Source organism: Mobula hypostoma, chromosome 1 (genome assembly GCF_963921235.1).
Source record: "Mobula hypostoma chromosome 1, sMobHyp1.1, whole genome shotgun sequence".
Classification (NCBI taxonomy): domain Eukaryota; kingdom Metazoa; phylum Chordata; class Chondrichthyes; order Myliobatiformes; family Myliobatidae; genus Mobula; species Mobula hypostoma.
Genome location: NC_086097.1, coordinates 74,689,777 through 74,716,074, shown reverse-complemented (window position 1 = coordinate 74,716,074; position 26,298 = coordinate 74,689,777). Strand labels below are relative to the sequence as shown.

Below are 26,298 nucleotides of genomic sequence, written 5' to 3'. Positions count from 1 at the left end.
CATCAGGCCTGAAACAATCCAAAAGGAATACGAGGTACTGCTCTTCCAACCCATGTTTGGCCTGATTATGGCAGTAGAAGAGGCCGTGGTTAGACATGTCAGAATGGAAATTAGGAGACCAAGGTAACATATCTGAATGACTGGCTTCATGTCACAATCACCTCAATAGTAAGCAAATGCTTTGAGAGGCTGGTCAAGCACTAATCTGCAGCATGCTACCACCCACACTGGACCCCTTACAATTCGCCTACCGACACAACCAATCAACAGATGACGCAATAGCCACAGCTCTACACACCGTCCTTACACATCTGGAGAAGAAAGACGCTTGTGTGAAAATGCTGTTCTTGGACTACAGTGCAGCATTTAACACCATAATTCCCTCCAGGCTCAACAAGAAGCTCAGAAACTTCGGCCTTCACCCTGCCTTATGTAGCTGTATCCTGGACTTCCTATCACATCACCGGTAGGTGGTAAGAGTGAGTTCCCTCACCTCTGCCCCTCTGACCCTCAACACAGGTGCCCCTCAGAGCTGTGTCCTAAGCCCCCCCTTTAATCTCTGCATACCCATGACTGTGTCGCCACCCACAGCTCCAATCTGCTAATTAAATTTGATGATGACACTACACTGCTTGGCCTAATCTCAAATAATATGAGGCAGCCTACAGAGGAGAAGTCATCATCTTAACACAGTGGTGTCAAGAAAACAACCTCTCCCTCAATGTCGCAAAAACAAAGGAGCTGGTTGTAGACTACAGGAGGAATGGAGACAGGCCAACTCCTATTGACATCAATGGATCTGAGGTTGAGAGGGTGAACAGCTTTTAAGTTCCTCGGCATACACATCACTGAGGATCTCAAGTGGTTTGTACATGCTGGGTGTGTGGTGAAAAAAGCACAACAGCACTTCTTTTACCTCAGATGGTTGAAGAAGTTTGGTATGGGCCCTGAAATCTGAAGAACTTTCTACAAGAGCACAATTGAGAGCATCCTGACTGACTGCATCACTGCCTGGTATGGAAACTGTACTTCCTTCAATCGCAGGGCTCTGCAGAGAGTGGTGCGGACAGCCCAGTGCATCTGCAGATGTGAACTTCCCACTATTCAGGACATTTACAAAGACAGATGTGGGAAAAAGGGCCCGAAAGATCAATGGAGACCAGAGTCATCCCAACCACAAACTGTTCCAGTTGCTACCATCCAGGAAACAGTACCACAGCATAAAAGCCAGGACCAACAGGCTCCAGGACAGCTTCTTCCACCAGGCCATCAGACTGATTAATTCATTCTGATACAATTGTATTTCTATGTTATATTGACTGTTCAATTGTACATACTACTCTAAATTACTTTAAATTGAACATTTTGATGGAGACGTAATGTAAAGACTTTTACTCCATTATATGAAGAATGTAAGTAATAAAGTCAATTCAATTCAAATTGAAATGGGTAGCAACTGGGAGATACTGCCTTTTGCAGAGGCAGAGCTAAGGTGCTCAGTAAAGTAACCCTCCTAACTGCCTGGTGCCTCACTAATGAAGAGGAGACTGCATTGGAAGCACGGAATACAATAGATGAGCTACATACACCAAATGCTGGAGGTTAAGTGTCAGTACAGAGATCAATGAGGAGTGGACAAGGGAGTTGTGTAAAAACTGGGGGGGTGCAGGGGAGGGAAAGATGTGCTCAGTGTTAGGATCCTGTTGGGAGATGGCGGCAGTTAGTGAGAATGATGTACTGGATATGAAGGCTCTTGGGGTGGTAGATAAGGACAAGGGGAACCTTGTTATGATGGTGGGAGGATGGGGTAAGGGCAGATGTGTGGGAAATGGAGGAGATGCGGCTGAGGGCAGCATTAATGGTAGTGGTAGGGAAACGCTATTACTTGAACAATGAGGACATCTCAGATGGTCTGGAACGGAAAACTACATCTTGAGAACAGACGCTGCAAAGACAGAAGAACTAAAGGAAGGGAATAGCCTGCATACAACTGACAGTGTGGGAAGAGATATAGTCAAGATAATTACAAGAGTTAGTCGGTTTGTAAAATATGTCAGTAGATAGTCTGTCTCCAGAGATGGAGGTAGGTAGATCAAGGAAATGGAAAGAAGTGTCAGAGATGAACGAAGTAAATTTGAGAGCAGGGTGGAAGTTGAAGGCAAAGTTGATGCCTCCCCCACCCACCCACCTTCCCCTGGTTTCACCTATCACCTGCTTGTATTCCCCCCTCTCTCTTCTTTCCATTCCTCATTCTGGTTACCCTCTCACCTGCCCATCATCTCCTCTAGTTACCCTCCTCTTTCTGTTTCTTTCATGGTCCAGTGTCCTTTCCTATTAGAATTCTTCTTCAGCCATTTACTTCTTCCATCTATCCCTTCTCAACTTCTTACTTTATCACCCCTTCCCTCCACCCAGCCATCTTCCCTCTCAGCTATCTTCTGCCAGCTTGTACTTCCCCACCTTCTTATTCTGGCTTCTGCCCCTTTCCTTTCCAATCTCAATAAAGGCTGTTCAACAAAAAGGTTAACTTTTGGTGGAATTATCCATTTGCCTTTCTGTAGAATTCTGGGTATAGTCTTTGTTTATAAATCAAGGAATGACATTCCCAGCAACACACACAAAATGCTGGAGGAACTCAGCAGGCCAGGCAACATCTATGGAAAAAGGAACAGTCAGTGGTTTGAGCAAAAACCTTTCGCAGGATTGAAGAAAAAAGCTGAAGAGTAGATTAGACCTGACGTAAACGGGGAGACCGCTTCGACGAGCATCTACACTCCGTCTGCCTGAACAAGCGAGGTCTCCCAGTGGTCACCCATTTTAATTCCACTTCCCATTCCGATATATCCATCCATGACCTCCTCCACTGTTGGGATAAGCCACACTTAGGTTGGAGGAACAACACCTTATATTTCGTTTGGGTAACCTCCAAACTGATGGCATGAACATCGATTTCTCAAACTTCCAGTAATGCCCCCCCTTCACCATTTCCCATCCCCTTGTCCCTCTCTCATGTTATCTCCTTGCCCACTCATTGCCTTAGTCTAGTGCTCCTCCCGCATTTTTTCTTTCTTCCATGAGCTTCCGTCTCTTTCACTAATCAACTTCCTAGTTCTTTGTTTCATCCCTCCCCTTCAAGTTTCACCTATCACCCGGCGTTTCTTCCCCACCCCCCAACCCTTTAAATCTACTCCTCAGTCTTTTTTCTCCAGTCCTGCTGAAGGGTTTCGTTTTTCCATAGATGCAGCCTGGCCTGCTGAGTTCCTCCAGCATTTTGTGTGTGTTGCTCAGATATTCAGAATATGCAGATTTTCTCGTGTTTATGACATTCCCAGAAACTAATTTAGTAAAAATTTAGAAAGCTGGGCAAATATCCCAATGAAGGGTCTCAGCCTGGCATATCCACTGTTTACTCCTCTTCATGGACGGTGCGTGATCTGCTGAGTTCCTTCAGCATTTCATGCGCTGCTCCATATTCCCAGCTTCTGAAGAATCTCTTGTTACCTTGATCATATATTTAAATATGATGATTGATTTAATGTCAGTTTTGACAGACAAATAAAGATAATTTCTTAATCCATCCAAAGTAATTTGAAACAAAAGAATAGATGATCAATATATTGTTATTTATTTTCTTTTCACTCCTCCACTTCCGCAAGCGAAAAGTGTTGCCATTAATATAATTTCCTTTGTTCGGCAGTGATGCAAATACTCTTTGCCAAGCATGCATGCGCCAAAAGAATGCAGAATTTACAACTCAGCAAGCCCTTGAACTTCCTGTGGGACAATGATTTATTTACAGTATATCAACCAAAAACTAGCAGCCTGTTTAATTCAGGCCATTGATATTGTTCAGAAGCAACCAGTTAGATGTAATTGACACAGATAAATGATGCACAATGTTTAGGGGACACGCGATTCAAAGAGTTACAAAAAAATTTCTAATTTTTTTTTGAGATTGCAGTAGGATACCCAACAGAAATGAACTGGAATAATCTCTAATCCCCCAAACAAAACTTCACCATATTGCTATTCAAACAAATAGATTTTGCAGCTATACGTTTGCTCACAGACTTGTTGGCACTGTGATTTACAGTAGTTTGAAAGTAACAACAGAATAGCACACTCTAATGAAGATCCCTGACCTTTGGATTAAGGCAATGGTGTGCTTCCTTGACCCAACACTGAAGAATTCTTACTGATATGCACAAGATTTAAACACAGATTAAGTGTAAATTAAGACTTTTATTTCAAAATCAACAGATGCTACATTTAATCTGAATATAGGAAAATACTCAAAGAACTTGTCAAGAGCATCATCAACTCATAATTTTAACTCAAAGCAAATATAATACAAAATTAAACAAGCAAAACCTTGCTCAAAGAGGACGGTTTTAAGAAGTTTGAAGAATTTAAAAGCAAATATTACAGCCTAAATTGAGTTGAAAACACACTAAATTTGATGTACAATTAGCATAATGAATGCAAGGCATGAATTAACTGACTCGAGACATTCCTGGAAATTGTGAACTAGAGATTAATATGGAGATAGCAGGGACTGATGGCCATGAAAGAATTTAAAAAAAAAGGACAAATGTTTTAAAACCTAAATATTGCCAGAATTGGAACGCCAATGTAGGCAAGGGTGTAAAGCAGAATATTTCATATAATATAGAATCGCTGGTGGCATTGCTGCTCAAGAAAGACAAAGAAATTATTTTGACTAGGTACCATTACTTCTGTACTTAAGATCTGCAAAAATATGGATGAAACAGATACCAAATCCCAATTTATTTGCTGGGAGCAGTAATGCGGGATACAGACCTGTGGGAGCTTGTTGACAGTGTCAGGGGTTCAATCATGAATATAAAGTTAAAGGAAGAAAATTGGATAATTTGACAAGTAGAATGTAACTCAGATCTGATAAATAAATGAGTTCAATTGATTCTTTGAACCCACCTGGTGACCTCAGGGAATTTCAGTACATCCCACAGGATGAGTAGTAAATAATATGGTTGTATATCACAACCAATTTTTTAAAATTTAGGGACAACTTTTCAATTCACAAATTTGTTCCATTTACCATGGAAAACTGAGGTACACTTAATCCTAGACACCAGGTGTGTCACTACAATCAAGGAAATACCAACAATGCCTTTTTAAAAGCTATGTAATGAGTATGTTGATGCTTGTATGGTTGTATGAAACAGATCAGGCACCTATTGTACTTATGCGAGTTACTTCAGGATATGACACGAAAGTAGGTTATCAGCTTGCTGTCACCACCTTCTCTAAATCTGAGGGAAGTAATGACAAAAAAGGTGCAAGCCAGTTCACGATGCATGCTGCAGTTTGATAATGGCTGAAATTCAAATCGTTAAGGGCATCATTCTCCAGGAACTCAAGACGCAGCAACCACTTGCAATGTGGTTGATAATCATAACTCATCACGTAGGCAGTCTAACAAGAACACTGATGTCTCATTTGTTCAATAAATGGATATATCTTTCATGTCCCATTTGAATGTGTTTTTGGAATATTTACATTACAGCGAAGACAAGAAGACAACAGTTTCTTTGGTCTCTTGTTGGTTTTTCCACAGTTATCACTCTGGTAGTCAAATTTGTGATCATACAGCAAAATATATGGAAACTGTTCTTCAAGCAACAAAAAGGATCTCATAGATTATAGTTATTTTTCCCTAAATTCCATAATTTCTACAATGGCTTAGAACAGAACAGTACAGCTCTGAATAGGCCATTCAACCCACAATTTTGGGTTGATCTTAATGCTAATTTATAATAAATGCTCTCTTCCTGTTTATCAAAGTTCAAAGTAGGTAAATCAAATACAACACTGAGATTCATCTTTTTATGTGCGCATGCACAGACAGACAGACAGACACACACTCACTCAGCCTACCTTAAATAAAGGCTTAGTGAATGTATTATCACGTCCAAGTAATGAACTGTATGCTAATAGCCACTCAAGATAAAACTGTCAGAGCCTTGGGCTTGGTCACAATGAAGGACTGAGAATGGTTTATAGGTAGTATGCATTAAGAAGATTGTACTTGCCATGGTAAAATTTTAGGCAGATGAGTAGGATAATAAACAGGGAATGTAATAGGTGAGCTCTGATGAGATGGAAAACCTGGATTATGCTCACCTAATATTAGAAAGCAAATAGATATTTAAAATAATGAAGAAAATTGAGAAAATTATGAGAGAAGATTACAATACTTTTCCTGGAACAAAACAACTTTAAAATTAGAATTTTTACATTCGTATTGATATTGTACCTTTCTACACCTTTGGACATCTTCAATGTTTCACAGTTCTTTTGAAGCCCACGTAATATTCTGATGTCAGCAAAAAGTAACCAATTTGAAACTTAAAGCAAAAGCTCTTCATATAAGGAACAGTGCCTCAGAAAGTCAGAGAAACGAAGTAAACAGATGTGTAGTATAGTGAGTTAACCACTGGCTTCATACATCAGTTAACATAGAACTTTGGTTTGTCATTTTATTAGCCATGGCTAACAAAATAACAGGCCAAAATTCTATGTGAACTGAAGTATGAAGCCAGTGGTTAACCCACTATACAACACAACATCAGGTTTCAAAGCAACAGTAACAACTCAAAAGAGCAAGGGCATTAAAGCACCACAATCAGTCTGTTTTGGGTGAAAGAAAAACTTTCAAGAAATCTTTCCTATGAAAGGGGAAGATTAAGAAACAATTAAGAAAACATATTCATAAATTCTCCATTACCATGAAGTTAAAAATGCATTATTGTCAAAATATGCACAATTATCCTAGAACAAATCCCCATTTCAATAGTCCTCAAACTGTAAAATATACTATATTAGAAGGCAACTATCACTTGATCTAGTAATCATAATTCAAAGCATTTACACTTCATTTCAACTTTTTAGTCACTTACCTACATGAAGAACACAAAGGCATTATCATATTTGGGAAATGAAAATAAAGATATTTCTTATTCTTCTCCAATTTCCCCAATTCACTTGTTGCACTGGGAAATAGCACAGCAGTGGAATTATTTTATTGCCACAATAGGCAAAACTGCATCCTTCTGTGTGGTAAACTTCTATTGCACTAAAACCATTTCATATTTACTCAAGTGATTTCATATCAATTTCTAAATTTTGCTCTGATTATTGGTAAATTGGCTTATTATTGTCACTTGTGCCATGGCACAGTGAAAAATTTGACTTATGTACTGTTCATACAGATCAATTCATCACAACAGTGCTTTGAAGTAGTACAAGATAAAATAATAAAGTGCAGAATAAAGTGTTACAGTTAGGGAGAAATCGTTTTGCAGGGAGACAATAAGGTCAAGAGTCCTAAACACAAAATAATCTGCAGATGCTGGGGTCAAAGCAACACTCACAACACGCTGGAGGAACTCAGCAGGTCGGGCAGCATCCGTGGAAAAGATCGGTCGACATTTCAGGCCGGAACCCTTCGCCAGGACTGTAGGGGGAAGGGGCAGAGGCCCTATAAAGAAGGTGGGGTAGGGTGAGAAGGAGACGGCTGGTAGGTTCCAGGTGAAAAACCAGTAAGGGGAAAGATAAAGGGGTGGGGGAGGGGAGGCAGGGAGGTGATAGGTAGGAAAGGTGAAGAAAGAATAGGGGAAAACACAATGGGTAGTAGAAGGAGGCGGAACCAAGAGGGAGGTGTTAGGCAGCTGGGGGAGGGGGCAGAGTGACATAGGAATAGGGGAAGGGAGGGGGAGGGAATTACCAGAAGTTGGAGAATTCATGTTCAAGGTCAAGAGTCCATTTTGTTACATTGGGAGACCTTTCAAAAGTCTTACAAAAGTGGGATGGAAAGTTTGTGTTGTTATTGATGTTGTGACTTTATTATATATCTAATTACTATATGTAAGATATCAGCTGAAAGTCATTGAAGATGAGTTGAAACATTGTGTCAGCATGTTTCATTGCAAGTTTGAGATTACTGGGTTGAAAACAAAAAGTGTTTTCTCTTAAACACAAGAAATTCTGCAGATGGTGGAAACCTTGAGCAACACACACAAGATGTCAGAGGAATGAAACAGATTAGACAACAATGAAGGGTAACAAATAGTCAACATTTCAAGCCGAGACCCTTCATCAGGACTGGAAATGAAGGGAGCAGAGATCAGAATAAGAAGGGGTGGGAATGGGAAAGAGTACGACCAACATGTCGGTCCATGGCCTCCTCTACATCTATGATTAGGTCAGTATCAGGTTAAAGGACCAACACCTCATATTCCACCTGGTTAGCTTTCAACTTGATGGTATGAACATCGATTTTGCTAACTTCAGATAATTACTCCCCCCTTTTTATTTGTCTTCACCCCCCCTTCTTTCTTCATCCATTCCCCATTCTGGTTTCCCTCTCACTCCTCTTCTCATGACCTGCTCATCACCTCTCATTGGTTCCCCACCTCCTCCTCTTTACCACCTCTCCAGTAAGATTCCTCCTTCTTTAGCCCTTTACCACTTCCATCTGTTGCCTCTCACCTTCCTTCATCACCCCTCCCCTCCACCTACCCATCTGCTGTCATCTATCACCTGCAGTTTATACTCCTCTTCCTCACCCTACCTTCTTATATGGCTTTTGATCCCTTCTTTTCCAGTTCTTATGAAGACTCTTGGCCTGAAACATGGGCCGTTTATTCCCCTCCATTGATGCTGCCTGACCTACTGAGTTCCTCTGGCATTTTGTGTGTTGCTCAAGTGTTTTTTTTTCTTGTTTTTTTCTATGGTGCTCGTTGAGTGATAGCTCTTCCAGCTTGTCTTGCAAATAAATAATTCGCAATAACAAAAATATATTTAATATGACTATCCCAAGAGTGACAATCACAACAAATGATTTTGCTCTCTACCCTACAAATAGATGGCAAATAGAGACCTACAATGAAAAAGTAACTTCCACAGGAAGGGTAAGTAAAATTTATGAAACAAGATGCAAGGCTGGAAGAAGAAATTTAATGAACTCTCGAGGACGGAAAGATGACGGTGTACAAAATGGGCTCCATAGTGAAGGAGTGGTCGATGAAAGGAATCACAAAATGACGCAACACAGGAAGAGGTTACTTGGTCTGAGGGTGAGCCTGCAGATTCTTTATGAAAACCAATTTGCTATCCCTCTCCTTTGCCCTCTACCCATAGCTAGGCAAATTCTTTACGCTGAGACTTATTCAGCTGCCTATTAAATGCTATAATTGAATCTACCTCCCACGACTATCCCTTGCAGCATATTCCAGATCCTAATCACTCAATGTGCAAAGAAAATTCCTCAAACATTTTCAAAGGGTAGGGGGAACTAACAGCCTAGGGCATATTGAGCAGAGAAAAGGAGATACGGTTGACTGCATTCACAAGCACCAGAGCTTCGTAATGGTTCTTCCAATGCAATTTGATACCATATCAATCATGTGTAAAATACAACAAATGGAAAATATGCACATTTCATAAATTTATGATTGGTTGGGTACATGTAAACCTGCAGAGACTTACCAACTGGTACCTCCAAAATAATGTCAGGTGTTTTGTCATAGCCTTTGGTGCGCAGTTGATCTTCATCTGTCCAAATAAAATTTGAAAATATGTTAATATTGAAATAGATACATATTAAATGAATACCCTAGTTAAATGTAGAACATTCATATATTGAGGTAAGTACTGTATCTAAAAATACATAGATATATCAAAATAGAAACAAAATGTTCTTGCTTTTGGCATAAAAAGAAAGCTGGGTTTATTGAATGAAATAAAAGAAAGAGACAAACAGTTTATTAAACTTCCAAAGTAACATATTTGAATATTTTGTGTGGAATTGTGTTACAGTACACTGGAAAAAAAATAGTCATCTTGGCTGCATCTTACTTTTGTTTCCCCAGGGTGTGACTAAGTTTAAAATGCAGTCAGGAAGATTACCATGCACAACACTGGATGAATTTGCCTGATTTTACAAGCATTTTCCTGACTAGCACTAATTTCTAATACCGTCCATGTGATTCAGTGCACCTGAGTGCAGAAACAGAAAAATCCCGCATTAAAATTTGGGAGACAGCCAAATGAAATAAATAATATTTTGAGCATTCTCAAGGACTTGAGCAACAGAAATAGGAAAGCCAGTTCCAGATATCTTTTTGGCTACAATGATAACCAGAACAATTCTTCCTATTGACTCAGAGATAAAAGTGAAATTGTTACTTTGAAAAAAAACATTAGCTTTCACATTCATTTCTCAGAATACAATATCATACAAGTTTATTGTCTGAGTAGATATTAAAATATTGTAACTGGCCATTGTCAACTTGCTCTGCCGTTGTCTGGTCAGTGGAGCGTCCTTGCATCTAAGTGCCTCTCTGTTATTATTTCTGCAACACCTGATTTCTCCATTATATTTTGGCTGACCTGGTCATTCAATTCTAGACATGCCTTTCTGTCTTCACCCAACCTAAACTAATAGCTAAAACAAGTAACAGAGAAGGTTGTGTGGTCTCTCTTAACACCTACTGGGCTGTTGACATTGTGGCATGTCTATTCTCCTTTCCACATCACCTCTGATTAAAATTAATGGCCCATTCCACTCCTGGGTAGCCAATTTCCAATCCATTTATCAGTAGAGGACACCACTTTCATGGCCAATGTTCTGACACTCTGATAGTTTTGTTGTCTTGTGATAGAATTCCAAGGTCAATACAATTTAAAATCTAAATAATTATAATCATTTAGCATAAATGGTTCTGCATTTTTTTTTAAAAAATCAGGCAGGTATTTAGTATTCACCATTTTGGCATTGATCCTAACAAACCAAAGGTTTGATTTAGATTTTCACATGACAGATTAATTTTTAGCACAATTGCCAAGTTACAATTTTTCCTCTCTTTCACAACCCATCCCCACTTCACTGTGCAGTTATATTTTCCATCAAAAAGCAGCCTTTCATTATCACAGCTAAAACATGTACAAAATTAAACTATACTTTTCGTGTTATTTCATGCACAAATAAAACATGAAGCTGTGTACCATTACATAAATCAATGCTAGTTCCCTACTATTCAAGAATATCATGTCGATCACAAGTCAAGAGAGAGTGACCATTGCTTAATAGCACATTAGTTGCAATTATTACAAATGTTACAGCATCAAGAAAAATAAAAAGCCCTATTGTGGATGTATTTTTATGTTTCTAAAAAGTACATTTGAATTGTTATTAAAATTTGTATCTGGTGCTCCCAGTTAATTGTAGATCAAGCTTGCATCATTCTCGCAAAGCATTACAAGTGCAAACTGTCTGCGGCATCTGAGTGGCCTCAGCAAACAAGTAATTTAATCAAATTGATACACTCAAATACAATATTACAAATTGAATTTCTTCCTTAAATATTCCCTATTGAATACTATAAATGAAGCTCATAAAATGAAAGGGTGGTACTGTGATTATGAAATGCATTTGGGGGAAAGAATTATGATGAATAGTTGTTCTTTGGTTTGGAGAGAGATAATAGGGTATTTTCCAGAGGTTGGTGCTGGTGCTTTATGATAATAACTTAGACATGAGAGTGCAGAGTTGTTACCAAATTTGCAAATGATTAAACACTGAGTGATACATAATGAGGATGATAGACTTCAAAAGGATATAGACAAGTCTGATGAAATAGACATACACATGGGAGGGGCAAATAAAACCTAATACAGAGGACTGCAGTGATACACTTCACCAAAGGACGCAGAAACAACTTACTAAGAATTATTTCAGCACTGTTTCTTTTCGGCTAGAAGGGTAGACCTGGGAAGCTGAGATTGTTCTTAGTCAAGAGATCATTTAGAGATATGAGAAGGAATGCAATGAAATAGATGTGCTTAGGTAGAGTAAACAGAGGAAATTGTTCCCATTGGCAAAGTATTCAAGGACCAGAGAACACAGACAAAGTAATTGGCTAAAGATCCACAGCTGAAGCAAGGAAAAGCCATTTCATGCAGTGAGTGATTATGAATTGGAATATACTGCCTGAAAGTACAGTGCTTTCAGATTCAATCATAGCTTTCAAAATAGAATTGGATTTATACTTGGAAAGATCCGCAGGAAAACAGGTCTGGGATTGCTCGACAAAGAGTCTGTCCAGACTTAAAGGGGCAAAAGGCCTTCTACTGTGTTCTAACAATTTTGTATTACAGAATACACTGACATACCTCTCAGCATCTAACGAAACAATCGCATGAGAAGAAATTACAACTTAATTCCCAAGGTTGTCTGAATTGGAGTAACATTTTGCATATGGGCTCTCTTAGAGGCTAAATGAGAACATTTCATTAACATCAAATAAGAATTGTGATGATGGTTTAGAATACAAACACAAATGAATGTGAAGAGCAGAAATACTAGAGACTCAGCATTTCAGACTAAATCTGTTTAAAAACAGAAAAAATTAATGTTTCATCAGAACAGGGAAAAGTTACACATTAATGACTTATTTCTTAGCATGTACATAATCAGGGGAACACAAGAAGGAAACAGTAAAAGAGAATGTATAAAAAAGCATGGGAATTAAGCAATAATAAAGGATTTACAGAGGCATAGTTCTGATGTAAAATTACCATTGAGAGCATACTCACCAACTGCATCTCAGTGTGGTATGGCAATTGTCCCGTATCGGACCGCAAAGCACTCCAGCGTGTGGTGAAAACTGCCCAGCAGATTATCAGCACCCAATTGCCCACCATAGAGAACATCTACCATAAACGCTGCCTGGGCAGGGCGAAAAGCATTATCAGGGATGCATCTCACCCTAACCATAGGCTTTTTACTCTTCTCCCATCCGGTAGGTGCTACAGGAGCCTTCACCCCCGCACCAACAGGCACAGGAAGAGCTTCTTCCCTGAGGCTGTGACCCTGCTGAACCTCTCATCACAGCGCTAAGCAGTATTGCATCCATATTGTACTGTCTCAGTACTTTTATATTTGTGTGCTGTAGCACTTTTTTTATTCATAGTTATTTTGTAAATAACACTATTCTTTGCATCTCTGGTCAGATGTTAACTGCATTTCATTGGCTTTGTATCTGTGCTCAGCACAATGACAATAAAGTTGAATCTAATCTAATCTAAAGCAGAAATGTGTGAAGTACCCAACTGAAAGAAAGAGGTTCTTTTTTGGGGGGTTTTGTAGAACTTCAGTGGAATTTTGACAGAGGCAAAGGTCAGAAAAGAAAATATATATACACCAAGTAGAGCAGAGAGAAGCAAGCCTGAGGGGAAAAGAGTGCAAGTGGTTGCAGGTATAAGTTAGAAAACCAGCAACACACAATCAGCAAGAACAAGTGATACAGCGTAATACATGAAGTTAGTTAAATAAAAGCATTTTCCAGATGTTACAAAAAATGCTTGTCTGTCATTTTGTGCTGCTGGTGGTGACTAGGGTGACATAGTGGTGTAGCAATTAGCATAATGTTATTACAGCGCCAGGAATTAGCTAACAGGGTGCAATTCCTGTCACTGTCTGTAAGGAGTATGTACGTTCTCTCTGTGACTGCGTGGACTTCTTTGGGTGTTCCACTTTCTTACCACATTCTAAAGACGCACAGGTTAGGGTTTGCAAATTGTGGGCATGCTACATTGAATTTGGAATCTCAGCAACACGTGGGCTGCCCTCAGCACATATTCAAACTATGTTGGTCGATGACACAAATGACGCATTTCACTGTATATTTCGATGTACATATAACAAGTAAAGGTAATCTTTAACTTTAGCGGAAGTACCCGTCTCATAAATTAGTAATTTTAGTGATTAAGCTTTTGTACTTTTGGTGTTAGCCAGCATACAAATTAGGCTACTTGTCTCCTTGAGTCTGCTTCACTGTTCAATAAAATTATGGCTGACCACATTGAAACCTGAACGTTACATCCCAGTCTCATGCTTATCAAATATTCAACCATGTCAATCCTAAAAAGTACAGTACACAGATTCTGTCCCTACAACTCTGAGGAAATTTCCAAACCTGGGATATATTAAAAAAAACAAAATAACTTCATGCCTGTCCTAAATATGCAATCCCTATTTTTAAACAGTGATTCCCAGTTCTAGATTCTTCCATGAGAGACGATATCTTCTCTACACTCATTCTGTCAAAACTTTATGGAAACCTGCTTCAAATGAAGTCATCTATCACAATTCTAAACTCCACTGGTGGCAGAGATCGCCTATCCAATCTTTCCTCATAGGACACTTCACCCATTTCAGATATTAGTTGAGTAAACTTTCTCTGATCTGTGTCTTGCCATCCTTTAAAAGGAGACTAATACTAAACACCATGATCCAGATGAGGTCTCAACATGCCCTATATACTCAGTGGTTGCTTTATTAGGGACCTCCTGTACCTAATAAAGTGGTCACTGAGTATATGCTTGTGGTTTGCTGCTGTAGCCAATACACTTCGAGGTTCAAAGTGTTGTCCATTCATAGATGCTCTTCTGCACACCACTGTTGTAACATGTGGTTATTTGAGTTACAGTCACCTTCCTGTCTCTCGCATTAACAAGATGTGTTGACCCAGAGAATTCAGTGAACTGCTGCTCACTGGATGTTTTGCTTTGCTTATCATACCATTCTCTAGAGATATGTGTGAAAATCCAAGATCAGCAGTTTCTGAGACACTCAAACCACCTCATCTGGAACCTACAATCATTCCACGGTAAAAGTCACTTAGAAAAATCCCCACCCTGATGTTTGTTTTGAACAACAACTGAACCACTTGACCACATCTGCATGCTTTTATGCATCGGGCTGCTGTCACATGATTGGCTGATTAGATAGCTGCATTAACAAATAGGTGTACAGGTGTAATAAATTGGTCACAGTGTATAACTAAGGCATAACCTTGTTGCTTTTATCAATTCCCCCAGCATCATATGATAATATTCTGTTAACTTTCCCAATGTACCTGATGCCTTTAGTGAATCATACTCTGGATCATCCAGATCCCTCTACACCACAAAGCTCCGTATGGCTCACGATTAAGATAACGTGTTGCTTATTTTTCCTGTCAAAGTGGACAACTGCACATTTTCCCACATTGTACTCATTTGCCAGAATTCTGCCATTCATTTCACCTTGTCTAATGTTAAACAACCATAAATATTATATACACACAGAAATAAACTGTACATATTAATCCAGATGAGGAGAGGCGATAGGAACACAGAAGGAGGAAGAGTGGAAGCAGCAAAGAGGTGGAAGTGACCAACAGCTGAAGATCTGTTTTCATTTTAGTCCAGTAGAGTAATAGTGGAACACAGATTAAATACTCAGAAAGACAGGTAGTGGATTCAGTGGAGAGAAAAAGATTACTCTTCTGTTTAAAAAAGAAACTTCTTTTAGTGGATAAAGTAAAATAGGGGGCTATGTGGGATGGAAGCATTAAATCGATCTTGTAGGCTAAAGGGTTGGCACAACATTATGAGCTGAAGGGCTTGTACTGTGTTGTGTTCTATGTTCTATACAAATAACATAGACAAAGTCGTGATAAAGCAGGTTACACATCTGGATTGCATAAAGGGTAAAATATATTCAGTTTGCAAAGTTAGTCATAGATGATAGCAAAAAGACAAAGGTTTTGTACAACATGTGCCAGGATCTAACCCAAGGAACTCATGGATTCTGACTTTAGGATTATTACTACACCACCAAGAAAATCAGAGAAACAAGCATGTGGTTAAAGAAGTGATAGTAGGAAACAGGAGCTTCATCTTCTGAAGGCTTCCAAAACCCAAAGAAAGGAAATATATCGTTGGCAAGACCACTCTTGAACCTAATATGTCTAGAATTCTAGTGGCAAGTATAAAGAGTATGATCACGAGGATTTCGACTTGCAAACAAATGCAAGAAAAAAAAATCAAATAAATAAAAGTGGAATGATTATTGGACATAAATTTGTACAAAAGGAATGGCTGATGAAGTAAAACTGAAAACTGAAAGATTTTCTTTAAAAATAAAATTATGTGCATGTGTAAAACAGCAGGTGGGAACGTTGGAGCGTCGGATAAGTAAACTCTACAGTTGCATGGAATGTCAGGTACAAACTAAACAAATTATTGGAACAAAAATGAAAATTGAAGAACATGACTGCAGCACTGCTGGAGGACTGGAAACTTCAAGAAATAAAACAGAAAAGGGCTGTAAATAAAGATGCAAACTTCAATGAAGAAAGAAAACTTAACGAAAGGTAAACAGACGGTAAAGACATTTTGGAGTTAAGATTTAGGCTTTAAATTTGTAACAGCAATTGTTGTAGATCTCTGAGAAACATGTAGGAAGACCTCCAGTGTCCCTGATGACTACACCTGCAAGAAGAGCGTACAGCTGCAGCTTCTGACAGACCGTGTTAAAGAAATAGAGCTGGAACTAGATGAACTTCCAATAATTCGAGAGGCTGAGAGGTTGATAGACAGTACATACAGGGAGGTAGTACCGAAGGTGCCGGACACAGGTAACCAACTGTCAGGAGGGGAAAATGAGATAGGCAACCAATGCAGAGCATCCCAATGGTAATTTAACTCCACAACAGGAAGGAGAAGATGACGAAGCGACGCAGCACGCGCGGCCTCTCTGGTGATGAATATCTGTAATCTGTCAAGTAGGAGGCTGTGCACAATTCTGATTTGATGGAGGCAGATGTGAGAGCACAGAGGAACATCTGGTGAAACTTCTGAAATGCCTGCTTCGCTGCTGCTGCCACTATGGGATCTGAAATCTCCGGAGGGGGAGGCTCCGAATCCCCAGCTTTGCCTATTGCTTGGCGGCTGAGGCCAGGGTCGAAGCGCTCGGCAGAGATGGTGCTCGGAGGGCTGGTCGGAGGCTCGAAGCTTTTGGACGGACTCAGAGTCGGACTGTGGTCGGGTGTTCCAGGATGCTTTGTCAGCAAGTTTGCAGCGCTGGAAGTTCATGGCAGGGAGAATTTCTCCCTTCTACCGTCTGCGTGAGATGTTGGGGCTATCGGGACTTTGAGACATATTTTACCGTGTCCATGGTCTGCTCTTATCAAATTACGGTATTGCTTTGCACTGTTGTAACTATATGTTACAATTATGTGGTTGTGTCAGTTTTAGTCTTGGTCTGTCTTGTGTTTCTGTGATATCATACCGGAGGAACATGGTATCATTTTTTAATGCATGCATTTCTAAATGACAATAAACGAGGACTGAGTGTCCCCATAATCTAAAGAGGTATACTGCTGGGAATACTGTTGGAGGGAATGACTAGCAGAGGAAAGCCACGGTGGTCAGGTATCTGGGGCTCAGAAGGGGATGGGGGATGTAGAAAGAGAAGAGACAAGCTGTGGTAATAGGGGAACAATAAGGAGGGTCTGTAGACAAGAATGATATTTCTGGATAGTTTGTTGTCTTCATCAGGGACATCTTGGATCAAGTCCACAGCATTAAGGGGGAGGGGGAGCAGCCAGAGATCGTGGTCCACATAGATACGAACGACATGGGTAGGAAGGGTGACGAGGTCCTGCAAAGAAAATTCGGGGGTTAGGTGCTAAGGCCTTTGGGTTGAGATTCTAAATAGGAGAAAGGCCAATTTTGATATCAGACAGGATCTGACAAATGTGGATTGGGACAGGTTGTTTTCTGGCAAAGGTGTACTTGGTAAATGGGAGCCTTTCAAAAGATGACATTTTGAGAGTACAGAGTTTGTATGCTTCCGTCAGAATAAAAGGCAAGGATAACAGGTTTAGGGAACCTTGATTTGAGAGATATTGAAGCCCTGGTTAAGAAAAAGAAGAGGTGCATAGCAGATATAGGCAAGCAAGAACAAATGAGGTGCTGGAGGCATACAAGAAATGCAACAGAACACTTAAGAAGGAAATCAGCAGGGCTAAATGAAGTCATGAGATTGCTCTAACAGACAAGGTGAAGGAGAATCCTAAGGGCTTCTACAGATATATTAAGAGCAAAAGGATAGCAAGAGACAAAATTGGTCCTCTGAAATATCAGAACGGTAATCTATGCGTGGAGCCAAGTGATGGGGAGGTCTTAAAAGGATCTTCTGCATCTGTATTTACTCCGAAGAGAACTCAAAATCTATGTAAGTGAGGCAAAGCAACAGCAAGGTCATGGACCCTAGACACATTACAGAGGAGATGTTGTTTCCATTTATCTTAAAATACTCAATGGTTTAGTCTGTTAATAGATATTTCATAATTTTGTGTCTCTAGCCATGTAGCACATGATGCCAACTATGCTAGTGTCATTCGCAAGAGTACGTGGCATTCAACCCCATTACGTTAGTTATTGATAAAGTGCTGAGTACTTGAGAACACAAAAGAAAGTTTTAAAGGCCAGCGTGAGCTTGATCAATGAGTCAGAAAGTCACCAGGATTCAAGAATTATCTGAGGCCACCATATACTCAGCTCACTGACAAGCCTGCAAACCAATTGTGATTTAAGCAATCTGGCTTCTGGCAAATTGTTCCTTCTCAGAGGCAAGCCAGCAAGGCCATGCGATGCACCTCAAATGCACCTAAATCCACTAGTGTGACTGTGAATGGGCTGGATGAGACCATTGAAGATTTTGTTTTGACTGTGTCCCTTTTTCATAGTAAGACCCACAATGTCATAGTCATACTTTATTGATCCCAGGGGGAAATTGGTTTTTGTTACAGTTGCACCATAAATAATAAATAGTAATAGAACCATAAATAGTTAAATAGTAATATGTAAATTATGCCAGTAAATTATGAAATAAGTCCAGGACCAGCCTATCGGCACAGGGTGTTTGACCCTCCAAGGGAGGAGTTGTAAAGTTTGATGGCCACAGGCAGGAATGACTTCCTATGACGCTCTGTGCTGCATCTTGGAGGAATGAGTCTCTGGCTGAATGTACTCCTGTGCCCACCCAGTACATTATGTAGTGGATGGGAGACACTGACCAAGATGGCATGCAACTTAGACAGCCGCATCTTAGACAGCATCCTCTTTTCAGTGACACAGATAAGAAAGATTTTCCATGTCAATCATACGGGAAGAAGAGTACAAAAAAATACACCATACAACTGGATTTACCCTCTTTTAAAATACTTAATTATTTCACCCACGGAGAATAAAATTTACCTATCTAGTTCATCAACCTCATACTTCATCTCAACTTCATCCTTTGATGAAGGCAGAGCAGTGGATGAAGTACATGGATTATATAAAAACAAACATGAGCAGATCTGCAGATGCTGGAAATCCAAGCAACCCACAGAAAATGCTGGAGGAACTCAGCAGGCCAGGCAGCATCGATGGAAATGAGTAAACAGTCGATGTTTCTAGCCAAGACCCTTCATCAGTCCTGTCGGGTAAACAATAGTTTTTGTTGACTGGAGATCATGGTCTCTCTTTGGGTGCTTTGCTGTTGCTTGGTGGGTGGTAGGCATTGATGCTTTTCGCTGAAAACTGATGAAGGGAGGGGGGAGGTTGATGTGTTACTGGAGTTCTAATGTTTTTCTGTCATTCATTCTTTGGGGTTCCTCTGTTTTTCGTGGATGTCTACAATGACAAGTATTTCAGACTGTATACTGTATACATTCTCTGATAATAAACAGAACCATTTGAATCAGTGTTTGATGGTATGTATGCTATTGGGAATGGAAAGTAGTAGCGATAGATGGTCTCATGCTAACAGTAACAGTTATGATGAAGAATAATCTTTTCAATGTGAAGGATGGTAGGAACAAATGCAAGGACAACAGCACTGTAGATCTGGGAGACTGGGTTGAAGCAGAGTATGGGAAGTAGGTTCACCACAGTCAAGTAATCTACATCATCAGCGGAAGGAATTTCTCTAAAGGGGAAAGATTCAAATAGGAAGCACTGGTTTTGAAGGCGGCATTACCGTGAAGAAACATGAGGGAAACAGAAGCTGGGAGAAAGAAATACAGCATTTAGAGAAAGTGAGCTGGGAAGATATGCAGTAATAGATATTGGCTGATAGCCAATTAAGCGAGATGTGAATGGTTCACTGCCCTCTTAAACAGAATCAGAGGCTGCAAGTTAACTAAATCTTCTCCATACTTAATGCTCAATAAATTCAGTGCTTTACTTATTATATCCCAATGAACCATGCCTTTACTCATGGACATTCCTGCAGAGTGTCCTGTAATATGTAATGAACAAGTGCAAGAACCTGGAAATACAATATGAGCAGGGATGTACCAAGAATTAAGAAAATATGTAACCTTCACTCAGTTTAATTTAAAAACGCAGGCTAGTGTGTTGATAAATTCTAAATGTGTTGTACAAGGGAAAAGAAAACATTCAATGGCTTTACCAAATGATGCAATCCTCAAGATGTCATCCTTCTGTAATGAGTAAGTTCTGTGATAATTCATGTTCAAATAAGATATTGATTTTATCCCCAAAGGCAATACAAATTTTGCTTTGAATATTTTATATATGCATCAAATGACAAAGAAGTTTATATTAGTGGGAAACAAAAAAACCCTAAGATTTTCTATACCACAAGACTTTCAAAAGCATTGAATTCTCAGAATTGAAAACAGCTTTCTACCAATATAAACATGAAATTATTGAAAGATACCACCTCTTTGCAAGGAATAGTCCAAGTAATCTGTAATTTATCTTCCTTCTGAGGTGGAATGCTTTTTGCACATCACATACCTGCTTCCCCCAACTCCATTTCTTTCATATGTAAACCACCTCTTAGGTTTGGTTCCTTATGCTTCACTTTAATTCTCTGAAGACAAGGCTCACATATGTAATCTCAGGATATGAGAGGTTTTACAGAAGCAACTATTATAAAGGTATTTTTCCAGCTACTTATGCTATAAAATATTAATCACAAGTTTCTATGTGTACTGTATGTAAGAGTATTAGGTATCTGATTTCCTGTCTAGTCCTAAATCAATATAAGATAACATGCACAGCATCAATCATTTCAGCTCTTTCTTCAGCCTTACAGATAGGCTGCATTTTCTGTACTTTCCGACAAAGTGAACTGTTGTGGATTACATGGTTTCCAATCAAATTTTTACCTAAAAATGATAGTTTTTTCCTTTGTAGCTTTTCACGAAGCAGAATTTCATATTCTTGTCCAATGGCGCTATAGGTAGTAAGTTAAGGAAACAACAGACGTCATTGCACAAGACCATAGCAACTGAGTTTGAACCAGTGGGCTTGCAGCAGTTATTATTTTTAACTGTACATTCCTTTGGAATAAAAAGTCAATCCATGTTAACGCTTTGTGGATTATGTAAACTGCTTTAAATTTATTAAAAAAATGTCTAATTTGATGCTAAATAAGATTGATTTTAAAAGTTCTTCTAAATTAATAAAATATTGTCACTGTAAGCTTAATATCACTTCAATAGAAATAATGAAAACAATAAAAATATTAATAATGTAGGGAAATATTCAAAATAAATACTCCAAAGTGGAATATAAATATTGGAGAAGGGGACTGAAAGAAGAAAGCAGTTCTAGGGAGAAAATTAAAATGGTGGTGGTGGTAATGCCTAAGGAAGGTACCCATTCTTTTGTTCAGAATGGGATTAAGCATTTTGGAGAGGAGATCTTAAGGCAGATCAATGAGGTGGCAGAAAGAAGGGTGGGAACACTATGCCAATCACTAAGGATACTAAGTTAAAGTAGTAATCTGTTTTAAGGATGATGAACACTTCAGATTCTCCACACCGTACCCAGGCGTCATGTCTGTAATAATTTTGTATGAATGCATTAATTGATCACTTGTGCAAATCTGTGTGTGTAGCAACCTTCATTCATGTTTGTTACAGGCTGAGTATTTTTCCAAAATGCATAGGACATGCAGGTATTATGTCATGTAATAGCACCACAGTGCAATATTTTGAAAATTACCACTGTTCTATGTCTTTGCTATATTCCAGGCTGAAAGGATCATAGAGATGATGACTACAACATTTAAAGAGAAACTGTCCTTTAATTAAATCAGAACCATCATAATCAATGTGACCATCTACTTTGCTTTGGTTAATTTCTCGAATATTATTATTTAAAATCATGAACTCTAATAATATCACCAGAGATAAAAAAAAACTCTGAGGATTTACTGAGAGACATATTTAAGGGAATTGCATTTAGAGCCAAATTGATAGTATTGTTATATTAGAGTATTACATTATTGAGCTGTATATTAGTTACAGTTAAGTTTTTCTTCCTCCTGCAAAATATTACTGTATTCGTATTCACTATTTAAGTGATTTAAAGAAAACAACTCAAAATGAAAATGAAAATTTGGAAGCAGGGCCATTGAACATTGTTAAGGCAGAGATAGATAAGTCTGTTGATAAAGCAAGGAGTAGAAGATAACTGACGCAAGCAGGAATCTGGAGATGAGGTCATAAATCAGTTAAGCCATCAGTTCACTAAGTAGCAGAGCAGGCTTGAGGGACTGAGTGGCCTAAACCCCCTCCTACCTTGAACATCTGTATCAACAAAATATTCACTTCTGTTATTTTAGGGCCTTCTGGAGAAAATCAGAATATATAACCACTTATGGCATTGCATGAAATATTCCAAATTCATTGAGGTGATTCATGTGAATGATCTTCTGCACAGTATATTTTAGTCTGTGAATAGAAGTGATAACTAGTATGGTCAACAGAAACTATAATGACTAATACTCATATACTACTTATCTGATGTGTTTTTATTGGAAAAAATCAATTGTCAATCAAGATAAGCAGGAAACATGTTCCTACCATGAAATAATTTAAGATGTGGGTGGGGAGTAGGGGATTTCTAAAACTACTCAGGATCAAGTATACTGTTGTTAATTTATCAATCATTGTGATTCATTTCACTCTGCTCCACTGATGCACAACTGATTCCCACATCCCGTTTCTTGAAGGCCACAACAATATATCATTCCCTGCTTTTTGTAATACAATTTGTTAACCTGGATTTGCACAGATGCTGTGTGTTGTGGAATTATAACTTTCCAAAGGAAAAACCTGCTCAACACTCTCAACTTCATGACTTGGTCAAGAAGGCATACTCCCTATCAGAACTAGGTCAGAATAGGAAAAACCTCAGAAACAGCTGCTACTTGTACTGGGGAGAAAAATTCAAGTCGTACAGTACTACTGTATTACCATTGTCTAAAATAATTCATGTTAGAACAGGTTACATTGTAGACATAAGCAAAAAGACTAAGGATATTTAGATACAACATGTGATGATTACAACTGCGTTCAAGAATACCAATATGAAACAATTTCACGGACAGTGCAACCTTGCCTGGGTATAAAAGTATCCTGCTACATAAACACAAAAGTTGGGTGTTTAATGAAAAGTAATGACTTTCATAACTAACATCTCAAACATATTTCTTACAGCAATTATGCAAGGTTAAAGCATTTACTATACACTCAGTGGCCATTTTATTAAGTACTCCTGTACATCTGCTCGTTAATACAAATATCTAATCAGTCAATCATGTGGCAACAACTCAATGCATAAAAGCATGCAGACATGGTGAAGAGGCTCAGTTGTTGTTCAGACCAAACATCAGAAATGTGATCTAAGTGACTTTGACTGTGGAATGATTGTTGGTGCCAGAAGGGGTTGTTTGAGCAACTCAAAAACTGTTGATCTGGGATTTTCACACAAATCAGCCTCCTGAGTTTACACAGAATGGTGCTTAAAACAAAAAAAAAAGCATCCAATGAGCGGCAGTTTTGTGGGTAAAAATGCCTTGTTAATAAGAGGTCAAAGGAGAATGGCCAGACTGGTTTAAACTGGCTGAAGGTGACAGTAACTCAAATAACCATGCATTACAACAGTTGTGTGCAGAAGAGCATCTCTGAATGCACAACATGTTGAACTTTGAAATGGAAGGGCTACAGCAGCAGAAGACCACACTCAGTTCTATTCCTAGGGCCAAATTTTTTCTTTTTTTTTTAGGAACAGGAGGCAACTAAGTGGCCACTGAGTGTATGCTAATTAGATCTGTAATTTATTTACAGCTATTCTTTGACTTATGAAAGTAAAACGCTTCCGGAAAATATCTTAGAAAGCAATACTTTGTACAAATAAAAAGAAGAGGCTGAACATAAAACCTTATGGGAATTTTTGTACAATGTATTTCTTTTCACAGCCAGTGAAGTGCTCTTGGTTACAGTGAAAAATAGCTTTGTAAATCAAAGCGATGCACTCCAAACTGTTAATGACATTATAGGAAAAACTCATTAATAGAACTTCTATAAATTGCAATAATACCTGTATTAATCTTAGTCTTTAAAAACTGATGCTGCTAATAAAAGATACTTAGAATGAATCTGAACTAGTGGCAGATGCTGGATTAATACAAAATTATAAACAGTTATTAATAACAGGGTAGCCATATCCCAATGATTAAATGACAGTGCCTCATTCAACCTTCATTTTCATAGTGCAAGATAGCAGTTACATTACTGTATCTATAACATAACTGATATTGTTTCAGTGCATGCATTCCTGAAAGGGAGAGATTTCTGATGGAAACGTGTTCATAGACTCTTGAACTTATGTAAACTCTTGGCATTATTATGCAATGCTCTATTTCCTCCTGTGGCCCTGACCATCATGGTCATGGTCAAATCAACACTTTCTGCCACTGAGTTTCAGAAAGGCATTCTTGTGTATGCTGACTCATAAAATTTCTTCCCTTGTCACTGGCGCCTTTCACCCCCAATCCCTCTTCTGTCAATTACTAAAACTCAGTAAATCGTACAAAACTCTGATGTTTTTTTAAAAGATTTAAATCTCTCTAATCACCATGCCTATTTTACCTTTACCCATACTCAAAGCTCAGTTGAAAGTCTAGCAAATTCATTGTAATACGTAACCTGATTCCAGCAATCAATCTTTTTAAAAGGCAGAACCGATGAACTTTATTAATTATATTGCAGTAATATGTTAAAGATTAAAGAGATGAATTCTACTGCTGTTTCCTTTCACAAAAGCATCACATTGTCCACAATGATACTTTTGCAGTTATGAATAAGGTTTTCAGTGACCCTAGTTGATTGAAAGTACAAGGATAGGGTATGAAACACATGTTTTGTGAAGCAGAACTTGATGTCAGGTTAAGCTAGACACATCTCATCTACAAAGTCATAGCTCGTCAATTTCAGTCCTAAATTTTATGGAAAAAGATACTGTTTGATGCAGTCTACCAATGGTCCATAACAGCAGTCGTTCACTGTGCACTGCAAGCAAACAAGAGATGAAAAAGTGCATTAAATATGTAGTGTCAGATAATCCACTGGTAAATCAGATAACTATTATGGCAAATAGTTTTCCGAGAACTGCAATTACAATTTACAGTTTCCGAGTATGGTTCAAAAGACTGTCAAGGACTGCTCAATTTTAAAATATAGAAAATAAAGCAGGCATGGCTTGTATGTACAATAGAGAAGGCTATTAAAATGAGAAAAAAAGCTTTTATACGCAAATAGTTTATTGGCTTCCCTATGAACTCTGATCTATATAGAAGTTTACAGTGACAATAATTAAATGAAATATAAAATCTTTTACTTTAGCTGCATGAGTGTGAATCACTATTAAACATAAAATGCCATTGGAAAAGATAACTGTGATTAATACAGTACCTGATAAACTTGATTAGCTAGAACCCTGTCAGGAATCTGAGATGGGTCCCTTAACATGCCATTTATGACAGGCTTGGTTGCTAGATAGGAATAAGAAAAAGTGTTAATATATTGTGTTGGTTTATTTCAGATTACAGATAAAGAACTGAATTTATCTTGCATTATACAGTATATGAATAGGTTTGCAATGCCTCTCAGGTTTTTGTTCTCATGAAATCAATACTATTTAACTCGTTTTGGTAGAACAAAGGCAAGTTAATCTGTAATAACCTACAAAGGTATACATTAAAAGCATCAATCTGTGCCAATATCAGAATACCAAATCCAACTTAAAAGTGCGGAAAGAGTGGGTGGAATTCTCCAACATTCTTTATAATTATAATAAATCAGGCATGATAAATTCCCATGACTTTGGTATGCATTGTTTTGTTTTTCAAATATTTAGCACCAAGAAATTTTCATATAGTTTGTGGTTATGACATAGCTAACAAAGCAATTCTTTTCAGATAAGTGCATATGCATTATGTGAAATCTCATGAGATTGCTTCAAGCAAACATATTAATTGTAAAATGAGGAGATTAGTGGAAAATGCTCCTCAAAACATACCAACTTATTCCTCATATAGCCTTGCATTATATTATT

General features: G+C 38.5%; 1 protein-coding gene across 3 annotated transcripts in view; it reads right to left on the bottom strand.

Annotated features, from left to right (window-relative positions):
* The window catches only part of cdin1 (CDAN1 interacting nuclease 1), a 148,212-nt gene that overhangs the window by 41,064 nt on the left and 80,850 nt on the right, over window positions 1–26,298 (bottom strand). For all 3 annotated transcript variants that reach the window (XM_063050773.1, XM_063050756.1, XM_063050765.1), the window contains 4 exons: window positions 25,656–25,735; window positions 25,204–25,253; window positions 21,060–21,127; window positions 9,532–9,597 (listed from right to left, as the gene is read on the bottom strand). In XM_063050773.1, coding sequence (XP_062906843.1) covers window positions 9,532–9,597; window positions 21,060–21,127; window positions 25,204–25,253; window positions 25,656–25,735 — 264 coding nt within the window. The remainder of the gene's footprint in view (window positions 1–9,531; window positions 9,598–21,059; window positions 21,128–25,203; window positions 25,254–25,655; window positions 25,736–26,298) is intronic.